The 20,569-nt window shown below is 38.6% G+C and overlaps 2 protein-coding genes across 10 annotated transcripts in view; both read left to right on the top strand.

Annotated features, from left to right (window-relative positions):
• Positions 1–14,209, top strand: part of COL4A3 (collagen type IV alpha 3 chain) — a 124,752-nt gene extending 110,543 nt beyond the window's left edge. The window contains exons 45-53 of the mRNA XM_045560275.1: positions 1,823–1,895; positions 3,814–3,885; positions 3,972–4,097; positions 4,808–4,906; positions 7,908–8,117; positions 8,755–8,932; positions 9,060–9,174; positions 9,966–10,138; positions 11,111–14,209. Of these exons, the coding sequence (XP_045416231.1) occupies positions 1,823–1,895; positions 3,814–3,885; positions 3,972–4,097; positions 4,808–4,906; positions 7,908–8,117; positions 8,755–8,932; positions 9,060–9,174; positions 9,966–10,138; positions 11,111–11,195 (1,131 nt within the window). The 3' untranslated portion in view covers positions 11,196–14,209. The remainder of the gene's footprint in view (positions 1–1,822; positions 1,896–3,813; positions 3,886–3,971; positions 4,098–4,807; positions 4,907–7,907; positions 8,118–8,754; positions 8,933–9,059; positions 9,175–9,965; positions 10,139–11,110) is intronic.
• Positions 14,210–19,014: 4,805 nt separating this feature from the next.
• MFF (mitochondrial fission factor) overlaps positions 19,015–20,569 on the top strand; it is a 31,736-nt gene continuing 30,181 nt past the window's right edge. For 4 of the 9 annotated variants that reach the window (XM_045559481.1, XM_045559480.1, XM_045559475.1 and 1 more), the window contains exon 1: positions 19,078–19,258. The gene's annotated coding sequence lies outside the window, so the exon portion shown is untranslated. Of the gene's footprint in view, positions 19,259–19,438; positions 19,694–20,569 lie in introns of those variants that run through there. The other 5 variants (XM_045559478.1, XM_045559476.1, XM_045559473.1 and 2 more) reach the window with 4 other exon arrangements.

Below are 20,569 nucleotides of genomic sequence, written 5' to 3'. Positions count from 1 at the left end.
GGCTGGAGGGCTAAGCAGGGTCAAGCCAGGAAGGTCTGGTTTTCTAGACTTAGAAGCAGGACATGATTTATTTATTTGAGAAACATTTACAAAGCAGCTGTGTGCGCCCAGAGTTCTCCGGAAGTTGGAATGAATCCCTTAATGAACTGCCTTTTGATCTGGTTGTTCACCAAGCTTTAAATCCATCCCCACTCCCCTGTGTAGCAGCCATGCTGTCCACAGAGACATGGTGGAGAGATCCGTGCTTTGATGGTTCATACGTAAATACACAACACCTATGATGTTACTCTGATTTCCTCCTCTACTAACCCATTAGTGATGGGTAATGAGGTACTTTGGCATGACTTACTATTAAAAATCATGTTAAGCTCTCAAGCTCTCTTGGTATTTGGTTCTAGAATCTACTATTTTAAAAAATTCATTTTGAAAAATAACATATTTGCCCATCTCCAGTCTGTACATGCTTCTCATGTTCTCCACGGTTCTTTGAAAGTTGCTAACACTGATCCATGAGAACATCTAAAGTCCTTCCAAGGACACGGGATGTGGAAAGTCTGGTTTGGAAACATGATCTTATTTAAATCCTCAGGTACTTTAATGGTCATTCATAGACGGCTGCATTTGCATTTGAAAGAAAATTCTTGATGGATATCTCAACTGACCCTGTGCCCTTAACAGCTCTCTCCTTGCATGGACCACCTGCCTCCTAGTGCCAGGGTGGGCCTTGGCACCAGGGCCTCCTCCACATTTACCTTTGTCTCAAGAGAACAGGCAGATGCCAGAAGCCAGAGAGTTTCTTTTGTGTGTGTGTGAGATGGGGGGGTTCTCACTCTGTCGCCCAGGCTGGTCTTGAACTCGTAGCCTCAAGAGATCTTCCCACCTCAGCCTCCCAAGTCACTGGGATCACAGGCGTGAGCCTGACTCTTTCTCCTTTGTAACTTCATACCACCTTATCCAAGCAATAGGACTGTTCCTTCTTTGGTCTTCTTGCTCCAAAGACAGCTGGTTCAAAGGCCAGCTTTGTTCTTGGCATTTTTCAGCTCATTGTTTCAAGTAATAGCATTGCCTCAGTTCATACAGACAGTATAAGAAGAGATGAGGAGATTTAACATACATTTTGACATATAGCTTCCTCCTCTCTCATCCTATGGCTTTGCTTAAACATCTCATGGCTACAAGAGCAATCCATGCGAGCCTCACGAGAAGGGAGCACCTCCTCCTGGCTCATATCACTGCATCCTCGCCAAATGTGCCTGCCAAAAACTTTCCTGATGACCCCTTACACTCCCATCCCTGGACACTTCACTTCTCCCAGCACCCTGATCAAGAGTAATTTATAGCTCTGCCAACTTAGTTAGAACGATGCTTGGGTGCTATGACTCAACAACAACTCCATTGCTTTTGCAAGAATTACAAAGTAGAATTTTTATTCCAGCAGTGTGGTGCCTATTCTTGAAAAATCTCCAAGTACTGGGCAGCTCCATTTAGGATACAGAATATCCAGTTGCATCTAATACTGAAACAACATATACTAACAGTAGAAGGAATGTTTGCTCTTGGGCTTAAGGGGAGTTTTAAAATTATTTTTTTATTAAATATTTCATTTTATTTTATTTATGATAGTCCTAAGGAGAAGTTTAAATGGCCAGAGGAGTTATAGGTAACTGAAACACTTGATGGAAGATAAAAATGATGTCTGTCAACTTTAACTCATTCTCACCCAACAGAATATTATATCTTATTTGCTTTCAAATAAACTGCCATGAATATTGTGATTTTTAAAATCTGTCTGTGGTTCTGCTCCTTTTTATTTGAAATACAGGGAGCACCAGGTACCCCAGGTCTTCCAGGGCTCAGAGGTGATCCTGGATTCTATGGGTTTCCAGGCATAAAAGGTACTGTTTTTGTGCACTGTTCTTTACATGCAAATAACCAAGATTCATATTTTGGGGCACACAAATGTTTACTGAGCTCCTACAGTCACCACAGACAGTTGGGGTTAGTACAAATAGGACCTCAAAATGAGTGAAGAAGGAAGACTCCACCAGCACCCAATCTCATGCAGCTTAAAAATTAAAACCATAATTTAAGAATGTAAACTATGGGAAAACTAAAAACAGAAACAATTTAAAGTGGTTACCTTTGAGAATATTGATATGTGTTGGGATGGGGGATGGGAAACAACATCAATATTAATAGCATTGTTCCGAGTTGTTTATTTTACCATGTCCATGTGTTACTCTCATAGTTTTTAAAAGGTTGAAAAGTCTAAAAAACATCATTCACCAAACTGTTAGTGGGAGGAGAGTAATTAAATTTTTATACATAGAAATAAAAATGTATAAGCATTTTTATTTTTATGGGGTACCTGTGTTATATTTTTAATCCGAAAGAAACACTCTGTAATTTTTGGCAGGTTTTAAGGTAAAATATTCACACACATAAATTCAAACTTCAGGTTTCAGCACATAGTTCTCAAGTCTTCCATGAGTGTGCTATGACCTTAAGTAATGTTTTGAATATTTGATTCATTGTCTTAGCTCATTAATTCCTCTGGTATTATTTTTATATGGCCTGGAATTTATCATCACAGACTACAGAGATGCTGGATAACAAGTGCAACCAATGTGAACAAAGCCACATTTTCATGAAGAAAAACTTTTTCCAGGTTTCAGGGAGGACAGGGTGGACTTAAAAGAGGACTTTTTCAATGCTTTCAACCACTGACTCTTTAAGTAGCAAATTAAGAATAAATCAAAGAACTGATTCCTAGGAGTCTCATGAGACATTGGGTGGGTGAATCCTGCCTGGCAGGCTGCCTGGGAAAAGTCTGTAACACGCATCACTTGCTCGAGTCTCAGAATGTATAAACCTAAGCTCTGAAAACTCTGCAGGGGCTCACTGAAGAAAGAAACATTCTAGTGACATATTTAGAGGTATTTAGAGGGGAGATTCCTAAAATCAGTTCTTTTGACATATGTTCCATGGAACACATTCAGTTATACTCTTAGATTTCAGAATAAGACCATCAGCTGGCACTACTGACAAGTTTGTACTTGTTTACTTGGAAATTTTTAATCCTCAAAGGGAAAAACATTGAGGCTTCTTCTGGTGTATATAAGTAAATATTAATACCTTCTTCAAGTTCTGATATCAAGTGGGTAATTTACAGTGTAGTAGCCTGTTAATTTTTGGTACTACAATTATTTTATTGTATTTCTTCTACTAACATCATATTTAGTACTAAAATCTTCTAAGTAAGCAGATAACGTATCTACACCATTTCAAGATTCTTTAAAAGACAGTATTTCTCCAAATAGATGGCTCTTGGTAATTTTATTTGTGTCAAAGACTATGATTGAGAAAGAAATCTTACCATGTTATTAGTTTACATCAAAGCAGATATTCTGTATGTGCTCAAGAGAATTCCTGGTAATAACCTGAGAAAGGGGAAAAGTATAACCAAGCAATATAATTCATCAAGAGGTACTAAAATAGGTTTTAATGTGAGCTTGTATTTTACCTAAAATATTAAATGGTTTCTGAACTCAAAAAGTGAACTCTTAGAAACCCTTCCCCTTCAATGCTAAATACAAATTCTCAGTACAGTAATGCTACTTTTAGACTGATTAAACATGATAGATGGGGTCCAAATGAAATGCCAAAACCCACAGGAACAAAATTAAATTGTAGCCATTGTCACAGAACTCATAACTTCCAGTATGTATCCTTAAAGTTGATCATCAATCCGAAGAGCTAGGAAACCTACTGTTCTAAGTGGAATCACACTGTTTTTCTTTTTTCTTTTTTAAGGAGAGAAAGGTAATCCAGGATTTCCTGGATCAATTGGGCCTCCAGGGCCAATTGGACCAAAAGGACCACCTGGTAAATATATTTCTTTACTATTGCTCTCCATGAAGACAGGATAACTCATCAGTGAAGTCGTCGTCTTCTTTTGTTTACGTCAATAGGTGTACGTGGAGACCCTGGCACACTTAAGATCATCTCCCTTCCAGGAAGTCCAGGGCCACCTGGCCCACCTGGCGATCCAGGGATGCAAGGAGAACCTGGGCCACCAGGGCCACCTGGAAGCTTAGGTGTGGGACTGGCAGCATTGACTTGGATCACTACGAAGTGGTTGAAACAAAATACTTGTAAAGTGCTTTGGAAGCAAATGATACAACCTCACTGAAAATGTTAAACATGATAGTGTTTTTCATAATAAGTTTTAGGATTAAGCTCATTTTATTCTAAATCAGCAAATAAAAGACCTTTTATTTAAAACTATTTCTAAATGATTGCCTGAATATACCTGAGTTCTGTGAATTTATACTTTTTTTTAATACTTTGTACAGCAAAGTATTAGAAAAAATGATTTTGAAATCTTTTCAAAATATTGGTGTTTAGAAATTGAACTAACCTCTCTATATAGGTTTAGCATATTGTAAAAAAACTTCTGAATTATTATGCTCTAAGTTTGTCTGAATCACCTGGGAGATAGGAAAGATATTACTTATTAGTTTGATCAATATATGGCCATAGTGAATCCTGGAAGAACATAAATCAAAATGGCAGTACAACTTTAAACTGCTGTATTTAATATAAGTGTAGTTCATTTCTGAGGGTCTTTTTTTCTGGGAAATAGGGGTAACAAGTTGGGTGACCAATCATCCCGGCTTGCCCAGGTCTTCCTGGGATGCAGGACTTTTATTGCTGAAACTGGAAAAGTCTCAGGTTAACAGATGGTTGATCACCTTACCTTTCATCCAGTATGATGATATGCAATGCAGTGTTGGTGTCTGCCTAGGACCTTGTGGGCCAAGAGGTAAACCAGGCAAGGATGGAAAACCAGGAACTCCTGGACCAGCTGGAGAAAAAGGCAACAAAGGTTCTAAAGGAGAGCAAGGTAAATGCAGAGCCAGCTTATTTCCTTCACTGAAGAAGTGCTGTTTCAATAGACTGAGAAGTCTTGTTTGAGGGGGTGACTGTACAAGTAATCTAGGCCTTCCAGTTTGTGTTGTTCATAACAGAGCAAAGGCCAGGGATCAAATGTTTATTTGGAAGATGTAAAATCAACAATTATTGGAACACATTGTTCTTTCTACCTTTTAGCTGGGCAGATGTGCTCTAAATCTTTAGTTTATGCAGAGTTTAGCCTGAGGACAAATAGAACTAGTGGGTATTCTATTTTCAGAAAGGCTAACACGGTTCTAAGAACTTATAGGAGTTGTTAGTTATGATTAGAAGAAATACATAATCTTTTCTCAATTCTCATAAGGTTGTATTTGAGATACTCTCCCGAAACAAAGACAGATTAACAAGAGAATAACAAGCGGATTAATTTTAACACATGCAGCGCACATCACAAGAGAGAAACCTCGGTTTAAAAGTATCTCCCAAGGCAGTGGTTTGGAACTCTGCTGTACATAGTGTTTCAACAAAGGACAATAAATCTTAGCACAGGGACAAAAAAGAGGAGCAAGGAGCTTTAGGCTCCTAAAGGTGGGAAAACTATGTAACAGTAGTAAAGTTTGCTCGCAGATTCCTCTGGCCCAGCTGGCACTGTCTCTGAGCTGGTAAGCAACATGAATGTATATATCTGTCTTCAAGTAGAAAAGGTGGGGGGCAGCAAGAAGAGAGCCCCCCTCACATTTTTAGTGTCTTTAACTCAACAATCCTACATATTTAAGGGAGAAATATTTTAATTTTAATTTTCTTCAGTTAATAACTACTTATCGGAGTCAAGGAAAAATTACCTTGATATGCATACGAAAGCAAATTAATATCTTTACTTAGGAAATCCATCTTATAACTACACCATTCTTGAACACAAGTCAACAATTCATGTGTGTCCTGAAAAGGGGCCACTTAAAATATGTTTCGTCTTGATATAAGCTGTATGTGTCAGTTTGATACCTGGATCAAAATCTACCTCCTGCAAAAAGTTTCAAAGCATCCTTTCTGGAAAATACCTAGATGTCCAAATCTTACATTTTTAGGGCTGCTGACTCTGAAAAAATTCTAAATGGGAATTCTCAACTTATTGACATATATATGCCCAGATCTACTATAATAAAACTGTAAGGACTAGAGACTTAAGTTTTTTAAAATTCAAGTATGATGCTAATATTATTAATTATAATATTAATTGCATAATTACTTATGATTTAGTATTGTCATCAGTGCATATTAGAGTACTAGCAATCATTCAACTTTCCTTAAAATATGTTTTTCAAAGTGGTAAAAGAGAAAACTCTTATTAATAATGCTATTAATTTAAAAATTTTAATGACCAAGGCTAGGTTTCAGAATGAGGCAACAGCAAAAGCAAGTATACTACAAAATAAATTATGTTGAGAATTATTAGCCAGCAGGCAGAGTTAGTCCAAAGCTATAGAGGCCTCATAAGAATGATAAAGGGATGTAGGAGTCAGATTGCACTGGCATAAACTGATAGCTTTGGCCCCTTTCCTGGAGATGCAGAATAGCCTGGGATATCACACATTTGCATAGACGTTCACCTCCAGTCTCCATCCAGCTCAGCTAATCACTTTACAATTCCTGTGCAAAGATCCAGAGGCATCTTTTGCTTGGGGCCAATTATGGCCCCCTGTGAATGAGGGCAGGTGTTAAAAAAAAAGTTAAGAATGAGTGTCTCCCCTATGTATTAAAACTATGGCAATTTTGGACTTTTCAAGTAAGACATGAAACTTTGAAGAATTTGGATGTGGCCTATTTTTAATTTCAAAGAACAGGTCAAGTTCCATAGGGAAGACAAGAGTGGGCAGAATTCAGAGAAGACTGAAAAAAATATATAATACTGGAGCTTTTACAAATTTTTGTGAAAAGTATTGACTTCTGAGTCAGGACTAAACTATGACACTGCCTGACTCCCATGGCATCGCTGTCTGTGGGCAAGAACAATATCTCCCTTGACACTGTAGGCCAAAGGTTTAACAGTCTCTGCCTTCTCTGTTCTTCCTTAGAACTGAAAGGACCACGGCCCAAGTCAGCTGGGGAAGCGGTCAGGGTATAGTGGCAGCAGAAATGGGTAGGGGGTGGGGAGGTGGTAGCCAATGCCAGTATCATAAATAATACCTGTTGGATAAAGAAAAGAGAGGAAAGGTCAGGAGGAAGGGACAAAGGATAGCTCACTGCTCACTGGTCCTCCTCTAGAAAGTGACAAATGTGGATTAGCCTAATCCAACTGCAAGGAAAGAAAGCAAAGTACATAAACCACTTTTTTTCCCTTTTTTCCTTTTTTGAGACAGAGTCTCACTCTGTTGCCCAGGCTAGAGTGCCGTGGCATCAGCCTAGCTAACAGCAACCTCAAACTCCTGGGTTCAAGCAATCCTCCTGCCTCAGCCTCCCGAGTAGCTGGGACTACAGGCATGCACCACCATGCCTGGCTAATTTTTTCTATATATTTTTAGTTGTCCAGCTAAAATTTCTTTCTATTTTTTACAAATTGATTAAAAACTGTCTTGAAGTTTACACCTTTAGAAAGAACTTTCAATGTTTTCTGTGATTGTTTTTGAAATTATCAAAAGCATAAGCAAATTTTTATTACCCACTTGAATAGACTTTCAAGTTTTAGACATTTGACTTGATTTACTTTTCCATTATATTATAGGAGAATCCATTCATTTATCTATAAAAGATGTATATAAGACTTACATTACAGGAGAATTCAAAAACCTCATAAGATACACACAAATATCTATAATAAGCACTGTGTGTTAAACACCTTAACATTTAATAATATTGTTTGGCCATTTTATAAGCCACTCTTCTCTAGGATTCCTTTCTATATTTTCTAATTTAAATAAAACATTTAAATTTGTACTTTGGGAAAACAAATTTGATATTTTGTTTGTGTTGCAATACTCATGCTGTGTTTTTTGAAGGACCACCTGGATTGGATGGATTGCCAGGTTTGAAAGGAAAACCTGGAGAAATTGGATCACCTGCAACCAGAACAATGAGAGGCTTTGTCTTCACCCGACATAGTCAAACAACAGTGATTCCTTCATGTCCAGAAGGGACGGAGCCACTGTACAGCGGGTTTTCTCTTCTTTTTGTACAAGGAAATGAAAGAGCCCATGGACAAGACCTTGGTAATGTCCCAGTCCTAGTTTCCAGTTGTGTTGTTCCATGTGTGGATTGTAAATTTTAATAGCAGGGGGTGCTTCCCTCTGAAGTTAAGTATAAACAACCTTGAGTATCTTCCAGCACGTTTTAAATAGAGTAAATAAAATGACACTGCCCTAATGTCTTAATTTTTATTCTGGAATGCAAAAGGCTGGAAGGAGCCTAGCCCATGAATGCCAGCCTACCTCATCCCATTCAATGCAAACAATTTTCACTTCAACCACCTGTCTGCTTTTTAATCTTAAAAGTAACATCTTTTCTAAAAAGATGTGGTTATCAGCTATTATGTTCATATGAATAACTGGTAATACTTTGAAGCAAAAACATTGTCTCAACTGACCCAGACCAGCCTCCAAGTTCTAGACTGATTAGAGAGAGCCACAGAAGTGTTAAGGGTGGGAGACAGAGGATTTGTTTGCCCACTGGATCTTTGATTTCTATCAGTGTGAAAACTTTTCAGTACTACATTTTGCAAATAACTCTTTTGTGTTGTCTTTGTCCAGTTTTTGCCACAGGTTATATTTAAATTAGCCTCTGTCTAGCAATGATCCTGAACATAACTTTAACTCACTGAAAGTGATACTCAGTCTGATGTTTTATTAGGAACTCTTGGCAGCTGCCTGCAGCGATTTACCACCATGCCGTTCCTATTCTGTAATGTCAACAATGTATGTAGTTTCGCATCTCGAAATGATTATTCTTACTGGCTGTCAACACCAGCTCTGATGCCAATGGACATGGCTCCGATTACTGGCAGGGCCCTCGAACCTTATATTAGCAGGTAAAAATCTAATCCCTTAGTTTTGCAATAGGATCAAGGGAATCGCTTCACTTGTAATGGACTGTAAGGCAGCACATCGTCTTGCAGGAAGTGGTGATGCTGCCACAGTCTTTGTTTCATGTTACAGATGCACTGTCTGTGAAGGCCCGGCCATTGCCATCGCTGTTCACAGCCAAACCACTGATATTCCTTCATGTCCCCAAGGCTGGATTTCTCTCTGGAAAGGATTTTCTTTCATCATGGTAAGAAGAAAAGGGAGTCAGAGATTTATAGTAAAGATTACCTGTAGAATCTTACTGGGTAAAATGTGGCCCCCAGGATTGACGCTGTTGACATCTGTATGTACAATATGCTGTAGACATTTGCTTAAAAATCTGCAAATATTCTTTTCATTTTTTTTTACTTTCAGTTACTTCTGGTAAACAATAGAGCATTTAAAAAATCAATTTCTCCAGAGGAGATTATAATTCAAATTCTAAAGCAGGCTTCTATCATAGATGAATGGTTGCTACTCTTTACCATGTGCCGTGACTGTTCTAGGCGCTAGTGATACCGGGAGCCGAGGTTCCTGTTCTCATCGTGCTTACATCCTAGTGCGGAAGATGGACAAGCAGCAAAGAGACAAAATAACAATAGCAGTAACAAGGTTTCAGGTGGTGAAGGTTATTGTGAAAGAAATAAGGCAAGATAAGATGAGAAACTGTGACAGGGATAAGGCCAAGGAAAGCCTTTCTGAGGTTACATTGAAGCAGATCCTAGAAGCACAGGAAAGCCCATCAGATCTGGGGGCAAGGAGTATGCCAGGCAGAAGCAGCAGCTTTTACTTTCTTTTTGGTGACTACCCCCCAACCTAGAAGAGACCTGGCGTATTAGCAAATCTGGTTAATGAAGTACAAGAAGTTTAATTTATGCATTCTGGGATTTTTAAAATGTTCTTATTGTCTTACATTACAAAAAAAAAAAAAACTAGAGAATTGAAAATGTGAACCCCAAATGGACAGCATTTTTAATCAGATATTTTTTACTGTAATAGTTCACAAGTGCAGGCTCTGAGGGCGCTGGGCAAGCACTGTCATCCCCTGGCTCCTGCTTAGAAGAATTCAGAGCCAGTCCATTTCTAGAATGTCATGGAAGAGGAACATGCAACTACTATTCAAATTCCTACAGTTTCTGGCTGGCATCGTTAAACCCAGAAAGAATGTTCAGGTAACTATTCAATGTCAAGTTTAATGTGATGATTCAGTTGCAGAACTATTCCAAGTTTGCCTATGTTAGTTTTTCTTTACCTATGTGTTGGTGTACTCATATTTTAAAAATCCCCCATGCCCATAAAATCCTGTTTACCTTGGCACTCCCAGTTTACAAGTGTTCTTGAATTTAACAAGTAGCCATGATTTTATACTACTGCACCAATAAGGAAAAAAATGTGTTTTGTCATCACTAAACATACTTAATGTTTATATATAAATTTATAGTAAATTACACAATAAAACCATGAAATGATCTGCTAATCTTGTTTGTTTTTAATAAGAAGCGGGGAGAGTGAGAAGGTGGGTTCAATTTCCTTTTTTTTTTATTGAGACAGAGTCTCACTCTGCTGCCCTGGGTAGAGAGTAGTGGTGTCATCATAGCTCACAGCAACCTCAAACTCCTGAGCTGAAGTGATCCTCCTGCCTCAGCCTCCCGAGCAGCTGAGACTACAGGCATGCACCACGACACCTGGCTAATTTTTCTATTTTTAGTAAAGACAGGGTCTCGCTCTTGCTTAGGCTGGTCTTGAACTCTTGAGCTCAAGTGATCCTCTCGCCTCGGCCTCCTAGAGTGCTAGGATTACAGATGTGAGCCACTGTGCCTGGCCTGCTAATTTTAATTTACTATATTTACTTGTGAATAATGCAAATTATTTAAATTATTCAAAGGGTGGGGTTCGTCTTTATTACAAAAAAGATGATACATTTTCATCAAAGCCTATGTTTCTTTAGTGCTACTGAAATATGCATAAAATTATAAAATCCCAACATATATACTATTTCAGAAATACTCCTCTTCCACAAAGGGAGATATTGCTGTAATAAATTTTAGGATAGCTATAATATTCATTAGTAAAACTCAAACCCAGCACGTATTCCCTTTGTATCTATAAATCAATGAGATTTTTCTGGTTTGTTTTTATTTCAGAAAGCCTATTCCATCAACTGTGAAAGCTGGGGAATTAGAAAAAATAATAAGTCGCTGTCAGGTGTGCATGAAGAAAAGACATTGAAGAAATCCAAGAAAACTGTACTATTTTTCATCCTAAAAGAACAAAGTAATGACTTGGAACATGCTTTTATTTAGATATTTTTCTCTAACCAAACAACATTGCTCTATGATGGCTTAGTACAAATTTTCAGTTTGTTTCCCCACACAACAAAGCATTTATTTTAAGTTAGTTCTGTGATGTTGATCTCTAAATCTGTGCTATTTCAAAGTTTCCTGTAGCAAGGCAGCAACTTTTCACAAAATATTATTGAAAGCGTATTCCTCTTGTATCCAATGCACTATCAAAATGGTGACTATATAAAGTTTGAATGCTACAAGTTAAGAACTATTTGGTTCACTGGACCCCCAACATTTGTCCTCTTCTCTCCAGTCTTTGAGACTCAGGGAGACTAAATCAGTCTTAGATTGCCCAGCCACCCCTCCTTGAAACTTTAGACCCTGGGTAGAGAAGGAAATGGGGGCATGTGGAATACTGAGGCATCATGAATAGAACTGAACTTTCACACCTTTGAGTAACTGAAGGCCTGAGGGAACACAAAATTGAACTGAGGTTCACGGATTTTCCAGGACTCTTTCAAACATACCCAAGGCTAAAGGCAAAAGGGGGAGTCCCTGAATGGAACCATAATAGCCTTGGAAATACTGTGTGGTTTTGTTTTGTATTTTTTTGAAGAAATTTTTGTTTGTTTATTGAATTAATTTCACTGCAGCTATAAAGCCTGCTTGTATTCAAAGTAGATAAAATTTTCCCCTACTGAATTAATTTTAACAGGCTGCTATTATACACATACTATGAAATGTATCCAACTTTAACTTCTCTTTTACCAGCACACCCATACAAATAACAAGGACATTACTAATGAGATGTGCACTTTATCCCCATCCCGATAAATGTTGGTGCATACCTTATATAATTGAATAGTTCAATAATCCATGAAAGAACTTCAGGCATTTTTTGGCATATCAGGCTCAGAATATTTTTTCTTTGTTCTAAATATTTCATTACTCTGGGTTTCACAGATTTATATTCCTTTGTTACTTCTCTAATTCTTCTTTTATAAAGAACATGTTTTTATGTTATGTATTCTTATAAGCAATATTGAAAGAGTCCACTGTTTAAAAATCTTAATGTACAAATTGTATAACTTGGCAGCTGTATGTCTTAAAACTTGATTTTGAGTGTGTTTATGTTCGTACATTCTCAAGGTTACTAAATCCAATTTAACAGGAATTTTATTCAGCATCAAGCCATGTCTCGGGCACTGTGATAAATTCTAGAGATACAAAGAGAGAGAGAGGGAAAAAAAGAGACTTGTTTCTAATTTAATAACCCAGAAAAGGTAACTTATCGTTCTAAGAATCTCCCACATGTGAGTTGCTTCCCTCCTCCCCTCTTTTCTTCCTTTGTCTCTGTTTTTATATTTTATCATCATAATTCAGCAGGCCTGAGTCAAAGTTTAAAAATAAGATCTATGCCCAGGGAAAACCAGGACTTCGAGCTTCTCTTAGTTATCCAAGAAGCTAAGGTCTGAACAATGTTAAGAAAACAAAGATCTACAAAACATTAAAAACCATTTATACTTGATGATAGCACTATTGGATGAGTCTTGGAGGCCAGGCATCATGCGACAAAGCTTTGAGGATGCTTCTTGATCCACCTAGGTGGAGTTGATGGTGCTGATATTTAAATTCAGGCTATTGCTTCAATCTCAATTGCTTTGTAAGTGAATACGTGATGCCAGAAGACAGCACAGACCGGGACCATGGTTTACATTCTTCACTGCTCATGTGATTGCTGTCAAGTCATTTTTACATCTAAACTAACATGTACAGCATTTTACTTAGACTCACCCAATATTAAAACTTTTCTGCTGTAAAAATGTTCTATTGTCCCAATTGTGCTGTAGTGGAATATAGGGAGAGCTAATCTCTACACAGCCTCTGCAGGCCAGTAGTTCTCAAAATGTCTGGAAACTTGTTACAAATGCAAATTCCACAGTCTACTCCAGAACCACAGAATCAGAAACTCTGAGGGTAGGGCCCCAAAATCTGTGTTTTAACAAGCCTTCCATGTGATTCTGATACTCTCTAGAGACTGAGAAAAACTGCTCTAGGCAAACACCCAAGAAATGCTACCGGTAGTTCCCAGGCAGGGCTGGCTACAATTGCTCCACCCTTGCCTCTTTTTAAAGTCCAGAATCACAGATGACCTGAAGATAATCTACTTTTACTCATAAGTAAAAGCCCTAGATTGGTGCTAATGCCAAATGACTGGCCTCTGCTAGTCCCCAGGCTTCCTTCTTCTCTTGCCCTCTCATCAGTATTTACCTTCTGAGGAAGACAAGTGATGCTAAAACCTTAAATTCCAATGAAGCCATATGAACAGTTGTTCGGTCATACTTCTAAGACTTCACTTAGAAGTACTTCGGCATTAAAATATCACTCATGTGCATTACTTTCCAGATAATTATGAGTAGCTTATAAAATTATGAGGATGTAACATTACAGATAAAATGTAAGAAACTTTTTTTTTTTAATTTGAGGCTTCAACCTTGGAATTTCACAGTGTGCTAAAATAATGGATTTCTCAGAGGTCTTTCTGCAAGATAAACATTATTAAGTAACTTATTTATAAAAGTATTAAAGTAATGCTTAAATTTGAATTTTATTGCTAACTTACAAAGATTTTCTATGTATCAAATGTAACTTACTACTACTAAACTTAATTTAATATTTACTCTATAGCCAAATGAAATATATTTAAAATATATTATTTTATATTGTTATACTCTGACAAGATTATATTTTAATGTACTAATATTTCTGTAATATACCTAAAATATTATTTTATTGTATTGACTAAGAATAAAATTGAAAAAATTGTATCTGGTTTTCTTTTTTTCAAAATGGAGATAATTTATTTTTGGATTGTAAAAATAATAGATGGTCACTGTAAAAACATTAGATAATACAGAAGTTATGAAGAAGAATATAAAAATTGCCATGATCTAGTCCTCACCCTCACCCAAGAAAATTGTTAAATTAAGGTATATTCCCTTCCAGATTTTTTTCCTAATAAATATATTTTTAAACAAAAATTAGATAAAAGCATGCTGTTTGTCACCAGATTTTTTTTAACTTAATATATTGTGGACATATTTTCACATCAATAGCCAAGAATTAACCATCATTTGCACCATTGTCCATTGAATGGGTTTACAACATAAGTCAGTGAATCCTCAATAACTGTTCCTATGTCATTTCACATTTGTTCAATTATTTTTTCAGGATAAATCTCCAGAAGGAAAACAGTAGAATCGAAGGATTCACACGATCTTAGGCTTTTGACATACTGTATACACAAAAATGCTGTCCATAAGGGTTGTTAGAATGTTCAGCTACATCAGCAATATAATGAAAACACTTATTTCCTTATGCCTTTACCAATAATGAATATTGCTGTTCTTTTATATCTCTGCCTATCTCGTTTTAATTTACATTTTGTTCATCATCAATGAAGCCAAACATTTGCCACTTTTAAATAGTATTTTTTTAAGTAGTATTTTTTTCTATGAGTGCTTGTTTTTGCTTTCCTGTGAAGGGCCTAATCGCGTATCTTTGTTCATTTTTCTATTGAGGTGTTTAAGGAGTTTTTATAAATCAGTAAGGAAAGCATATAGATTAGAGAAATTATGGGTTATATATGTTGATAAATGTTTCCCATTTATAATACAAATGCTCCTTATTCAAGGAAAACAATTCATAAAATTTCAAATGTAGATAGTTGGTAAAGAAGAATCCTTTTAATATATAAAATATGAAATCTCATAAAGAAGGAAATTTCAGGCTGTATTAAATGACAAAAAAGATATAATCAAGGGAAGAAATGGAATGAAAAAACAGTGATCTGGGTAATAATTCTAGAAGACCAAGAAAATTGTTGCTCACACAAATATTTTAGAAACACGCTCATAATTGGACCAACATAATCTAATCTGAAAACACTTTGAGTAAAATGCATTTTAATGAACTTATTTTCACTGCAGGTAAGTAGGAAAATGAATGCTGTGTTTGAGCACATTCTCTTTCTCTCTACTTACAAGCTTGTTTGGAGGGAAAAATTTTGATCAGTCTCTAATGGATTCTTAGCAACCTATTGGCAGGGCACTGACAGAAGAGTTATTGCCTCATTCAATTTGTGCCCTAAGTACTGTCCTAACTCATCTCACCTTAATCTCAGCTCTGCCTTTTGGAAACTAACACACAAGAAAACTGAGGAAAAGTAACTGATTTTCAATAACCAGGCTACATTTAAACATTCAGATAAATGTGTTGTGCTCACTTCGGTAGCACATATACATTCAGATAAATGTGATCCTTCCTAGGATTTTGCATGCTGTATGATTTTTCTAAAAATGTTGGCATAGCTCAAAAGCATTTTAGAACTATTGCTTTGGAATTATTTTTAATTCCAATATATGAGTCAAACAAGGAAACGGTTTCATTACTTTGTATCAAAGATCTACACATGCTCAGTATGTGTGGCTTCACAGCATATACTCAGATGAGTGATATATTTACTTCGTAAGCATGAAGTTTACAACCTGTATGGGAAAATAAGAAAAATACACGGATAATTGTAATACTGGTCAGAGCATGGAAAATGTCATAAGAGACAACAAATAGTGGTCCAAAAGAGGGAAGCCTCAGAAAATAATTCATAAAAGGGGGGACCATTTTAAGCAGTCCTTTATGGGCACTTAGGATTTCAAGAAGCAGAAGACAGTCAAAGGCAGGGTGGCATTCCAGGTGGCAGGAATGGCATGGATAAAGATAAGTAGTTAGGAAAGAATGAAGCAATCCCAGGGAAAAATTAATGGTCAAGAATATATGATACACATTTAGACACACACACATATACACACAGTGGTAAATAAAGTGGCATTGTAGGAGGTTAAGGCTATGTTAGGGAGAGTTTAGAATACCGGGTTGAACTTGTACTTCATTCATTGCTATTACATATTCAGTAAAGCTCTGAGCAAAAGAGTGGAATTATCATATAAATGATAACCTGGAAGGTCCAATATTTATAATAATATACTGGACTTGCCAGGCTATTTCATAATTTCAAGTGTGTTTAAAAATTACTGGATTGCTGTCATGGACTTTTGGATTTGTAGACAACTATAACTTATCCATTTTTTTTAAACCTGGGCTTCATGGTTGGAATGTCACAATTTGCAAAAATAGGCTCTTTGTAAACCCAATATCTAGGAATATAGAAAGAAAAAGATTGGAGATGGGGAGGCCAGTTAAAGGGGTAACAGCTCAGATGATGAGTAATCATCTAGCAGTTGGAACAGAAAGGACAGATAAAGTAGATAGCTGGCATTGAAGGAGAATCCAAAGGATGGGAGTTGCATTAGTCAGGGTTCTCCAGAGAAACAGACCAAATAGGATGGATGGATGGACAAAAAAGATAGATAAGTAGATTTATGAAAGGAGATTTATTGTAGGGATTGGCTCACATGATTGTGGAGGTTAAGAAGTCCCACTATAGGTCATCTGCAAGCTAGAGAACCGGGAAAGCTGGCAGCACGGCTTAGTCCAAGTTCAAAGGCCTGAGAAACTGGGGAGCTGCTAGAGCAAGTCCCAGAATCCAAAGACCAAAGAATCTGGGGTTCTGGTGTCCAACAGCAGAACAGATGGGTGTCCCAACTTCAGAAGAGAGAGAGCATATTCCCCTTTCCTCTGTCTTTTTGGTCCCCAGGGGCCCTCAGCTGATTTGATGGTGCCTGCCCACATTGGGTGAGGGAAGATCTTCCTTACTCAGTCATTGATTCAAATGCCAATCTCTTCCAGAAACACCCTCACAGGCATATCCATAAATACTGCTTTACCACCTGTCTGGGCATCCTTTAATCCAATCAAGTTGACACCTAAAATTAACCATCACAAGGTATTTGGGAGGTAGCGAAAGATAATGTCAGTATTTTGCACCTTGATGACTGCAAAAATAATCTTCCCATTAACTGAAAAAAAAGAATTCGGCAGAAGGTGTCTGGATTGAGAAGGGGGGAAAATTTGAGTTTCAAACCCTGTTGAGATCAAAGCTCCAATGGGACACAAGTGGAAATGGCTTGATCTCAGGTAACAGGGTGAGACTAAACAAATGTGCTAATTTAGAGAAGGAAAACCCACCATGATTCTGTGTCGCAAAAAAGGAAGAGTAGAGATCCCATGTAAGAGAGAGAAAATGCTTCTTTTTCCCTTTGAGAATCTATTACCAGACAGCGTTAGGTACTTTGAGGTACAAATCTCTGTCTCATTTAATGTAACAGGATCAAATGATGCAGGAAGATGAAGGATGATCTCGATTATTGGAGAAGACATTGGATTTGATAATTGGATCACAATCTTCATTTTAAAGTTATTTCAAAATGGTTTTTCTTTGGGGGAGGACAGGAATAAAAACCAAATTGCAAGTAATTAAGAAGTGAAAGGTTTAGTGGAAGCAGCAGGAACCTCATTTCTAAAGGTTTTGATCATAGATGGCTTACCCAGCTTGATCTCAATCTTCTCCTAAAATGTTAACTTGGAATGACTATTTCTAAAAGCAATCAATTCTTAAACGATGATTTGCCACTATAGGATATGCTATCCCAAAATATGCCACTTTGGCATAAACATTATTTTGAGTCAAAGGCACTTTAAAAAAAAAGGGGGGAACTGTAGATGCAAGAAGAACATTCTGATTTTCCTTTTTCTTCTTGAAGACAGGAGGTGAAAATGCCCATGTGAAAAGTGTCCTCTCTGTACCAGGAGGAAGATATTCTTATCACCAGAAACAGGGAGTCGAAGCCAAGAGATATCTGTACAAACCAACTTTGTGAAACTAACCCTTATCTTCCTAGTCACTTCTCACGGTTAATGGCCCTAACCCAAAGCCCTTTGTTTTCTCATAGTTTCACAATTTACTACTGTTTATCCAACCTATTATATAAGCTTTGGATCCTGACTACTTCTTTGGGTCTTCATTTTTCTAATGAAGTCTCTCGAGGACATGGAAAAGTTACTAATTAAAATTTGTATGCATTCCTCCTGTTAATCCGTTTTACATCCGTTTAATTCTTAGGCCCATCCTAGACCCCAAGAGGGTAGAGGAGATATTTTCCTTTCCCTACACCACTATTAAGGAGCTCAAGAATGCAATTCAGAGGGCTTCCCAAATTATTTTGAAGACGGCAACATCAATGGAATATCTTTAGATACTAGAGGAGTACATCACTCATATGTATATCTTTGTTGGCTTGTTTGTGAAAATCGAGGCATATAAAGTATTCTGTTATTTGGCCTACGTCCCGTCCCTGGATTCCTGCTCTAGCCCGAGAGCTTCCACAAGGGAGAGTCAATAGTTAGGTGGTCAGACCCGGAGAGAGCTCTCCGGACGCTAAACAAGTACTGTGAAAACTAACTTCCCCTCTTCCCAGATTCTGGCCTTGTAAAACACTGCCTGATAATTAGAGGGCTTAGAGAATAATCAAAATTGGAGTGCATAAGAATCACTAGAGGAGCTGGTTAACTATGAGGATTCTTAGGCCTTACACCATACAAATTTTGATGCAGATGGTCCAGAAAAACAGTTATTCTAACTGGCTACCGAGGGTTTACCTTGTAAACACGAGGTTCTTCCAGACCATGAACTCTACAAAGGCTAAGCATGAATCCGGCTTACATACTGCAGAGATAATACCAGCGGTCCGCGCGCTTTGCCCACAACAAAGATGGCTCCACGTGGCCGTCTCCTGGCCCCTACGCCTGTGCGTGAGCCGCACGTCCGCCCTTTCCCAGGTCACATGACCACGAATCGGCTTCCGTTACGGCGACTGGAAGGGGCCAGTCCCGGGCATTCTCGCGTCTCTCCAGTCCAGCTGCGGGCCGCTCCGCCGGTTTTGCCTGGGCGCCTCGGTGCGCTCGGCCAACGGCCTCGGAGAGCGCTCACCCGAGCGCCCCGGGAGCCGGCGGGCGGCGGCCCTCGCCGGCGACCCTCCAGTGGGCCTAGGGGTGAGTTCTGACGTCTTCCCGACCCGGGACGCGCGGCCCCAGCTGGCCTCCAGGCCTAGGGCCGCCGCCCCGACCCGCAGGCGGACGGAGGGACCCGCGGTGGCCCTGGTCCGCCCGTGGTGACGCTCTGGCGGGAGTCCCGTCCCCCGGACCTCTGGGCTTCAACCCTAGCCCTTCCTCCTCCTCAGGACCTTGGCGCCCTCTCAGTCCCGGAGGAGAGCGAGGGAGAGAAGCAGTGTCTCCTGCAAATGTTTTTAACTTCACTCTTTGCAGTTCGGCATCTTATTTTGTGGTTTAATTCGGACTTTCCCGACTAGAAGATAGTTAAGGGTTAAAGTCCTGTGAGCTTGAACGCCGGGCTTTGCTGGTCGTCTTCACGCATCCTTCCGGGCCCTGACACCTTACAGTACGACCCGTAAGCCTGCCGTTTTAAAAGTAGGTTTTTGTTTAGTTTTACGGAAGATAAGCGTTCGAAAAGAAAGGCCTTGTTGGAGGCAGGTTGTGGCATCGCGGGTGACTGCGGGCCACCAGGGAGACCCCTGTCGGTCTGTAAGCATCCTTGCTCCCAAGTGTGGACGCAGGCAGTTGCTCCTCGGGTTTCCTTTCAGGAACAGGGAAGCTGGAGGAAAGGGCCTCTGACCTTGGCCTGCAGGATGAGGCCTCTGGTTAAAGAAAAGCCTGGGCTGCGTTCCACAAAGTTAGAACAGGGACATTCTCGAGGGCAGAGCACCCTTTCTAAAGTGGTGGCGTCTTTTAATTGCCGAAGATAAAAAGAAAAGCTTTCGGGGGCCCTTGTGCCCAAATATAGAACCATTTGTATCCAGGCCTCTCACCCACGAAGACACTTTGAATGATCTTGAATGTTTTCTCTCCCTGGGTGAAAAACATTTGTTTCTGCCTCAATTCCGTTGGCTAATGAGATCTCAAAAGAAAACCCTTAGGAAAATTAGGACGATTTAGTTGTACTTAGTAGTGTTTTCCCATGCAATTAAATTGTTTGGGGACTTACTGTCTTTTTGTTTTCTGAGGCTTGTGAATTGGTTTTGCTGTTCTTTCCGAAAGGAAATTGTGTTCTCTCCCTTCCTGTCTGATAGAGCTGCCTCCTTTTAAGAGTACCACGTTTAGCTGTTGCTGTCCTCTCTTCTGTGTTGAAACTTTTTTGTTTGTTCATAACTTTATTTTAAAGTTCGTTAATACATATTTTTCAAAGTTTGTAGTGACTTAAGTATAGTTGTTTGGAAAGAGTACTGAAACAAGGTGACCTATATAAAAACTTTGACCTAGGTCCACGTAATAAGTGATAAAGAATTG

The sequence above is a fragment of the Lemur catta genome, chromosome 8 (assembly GCF_020740605.2).
Source record: "Lemur catta isolate mLemCat1 chromosome 8, mLemCat1.pri, whole genome shotgun sequence".
Classification (NCBI taxonomy): domain Eukaryota; kingdom Metazoa; phylum Chordata; class Mammalia; order Primates; family Lemuridae; genus Lemur; species Lemur catta.
Note: the sequence above shows the minus strand (reverse complement) of the source record. Positions and strands in the feature narration are given on the sequence as shown.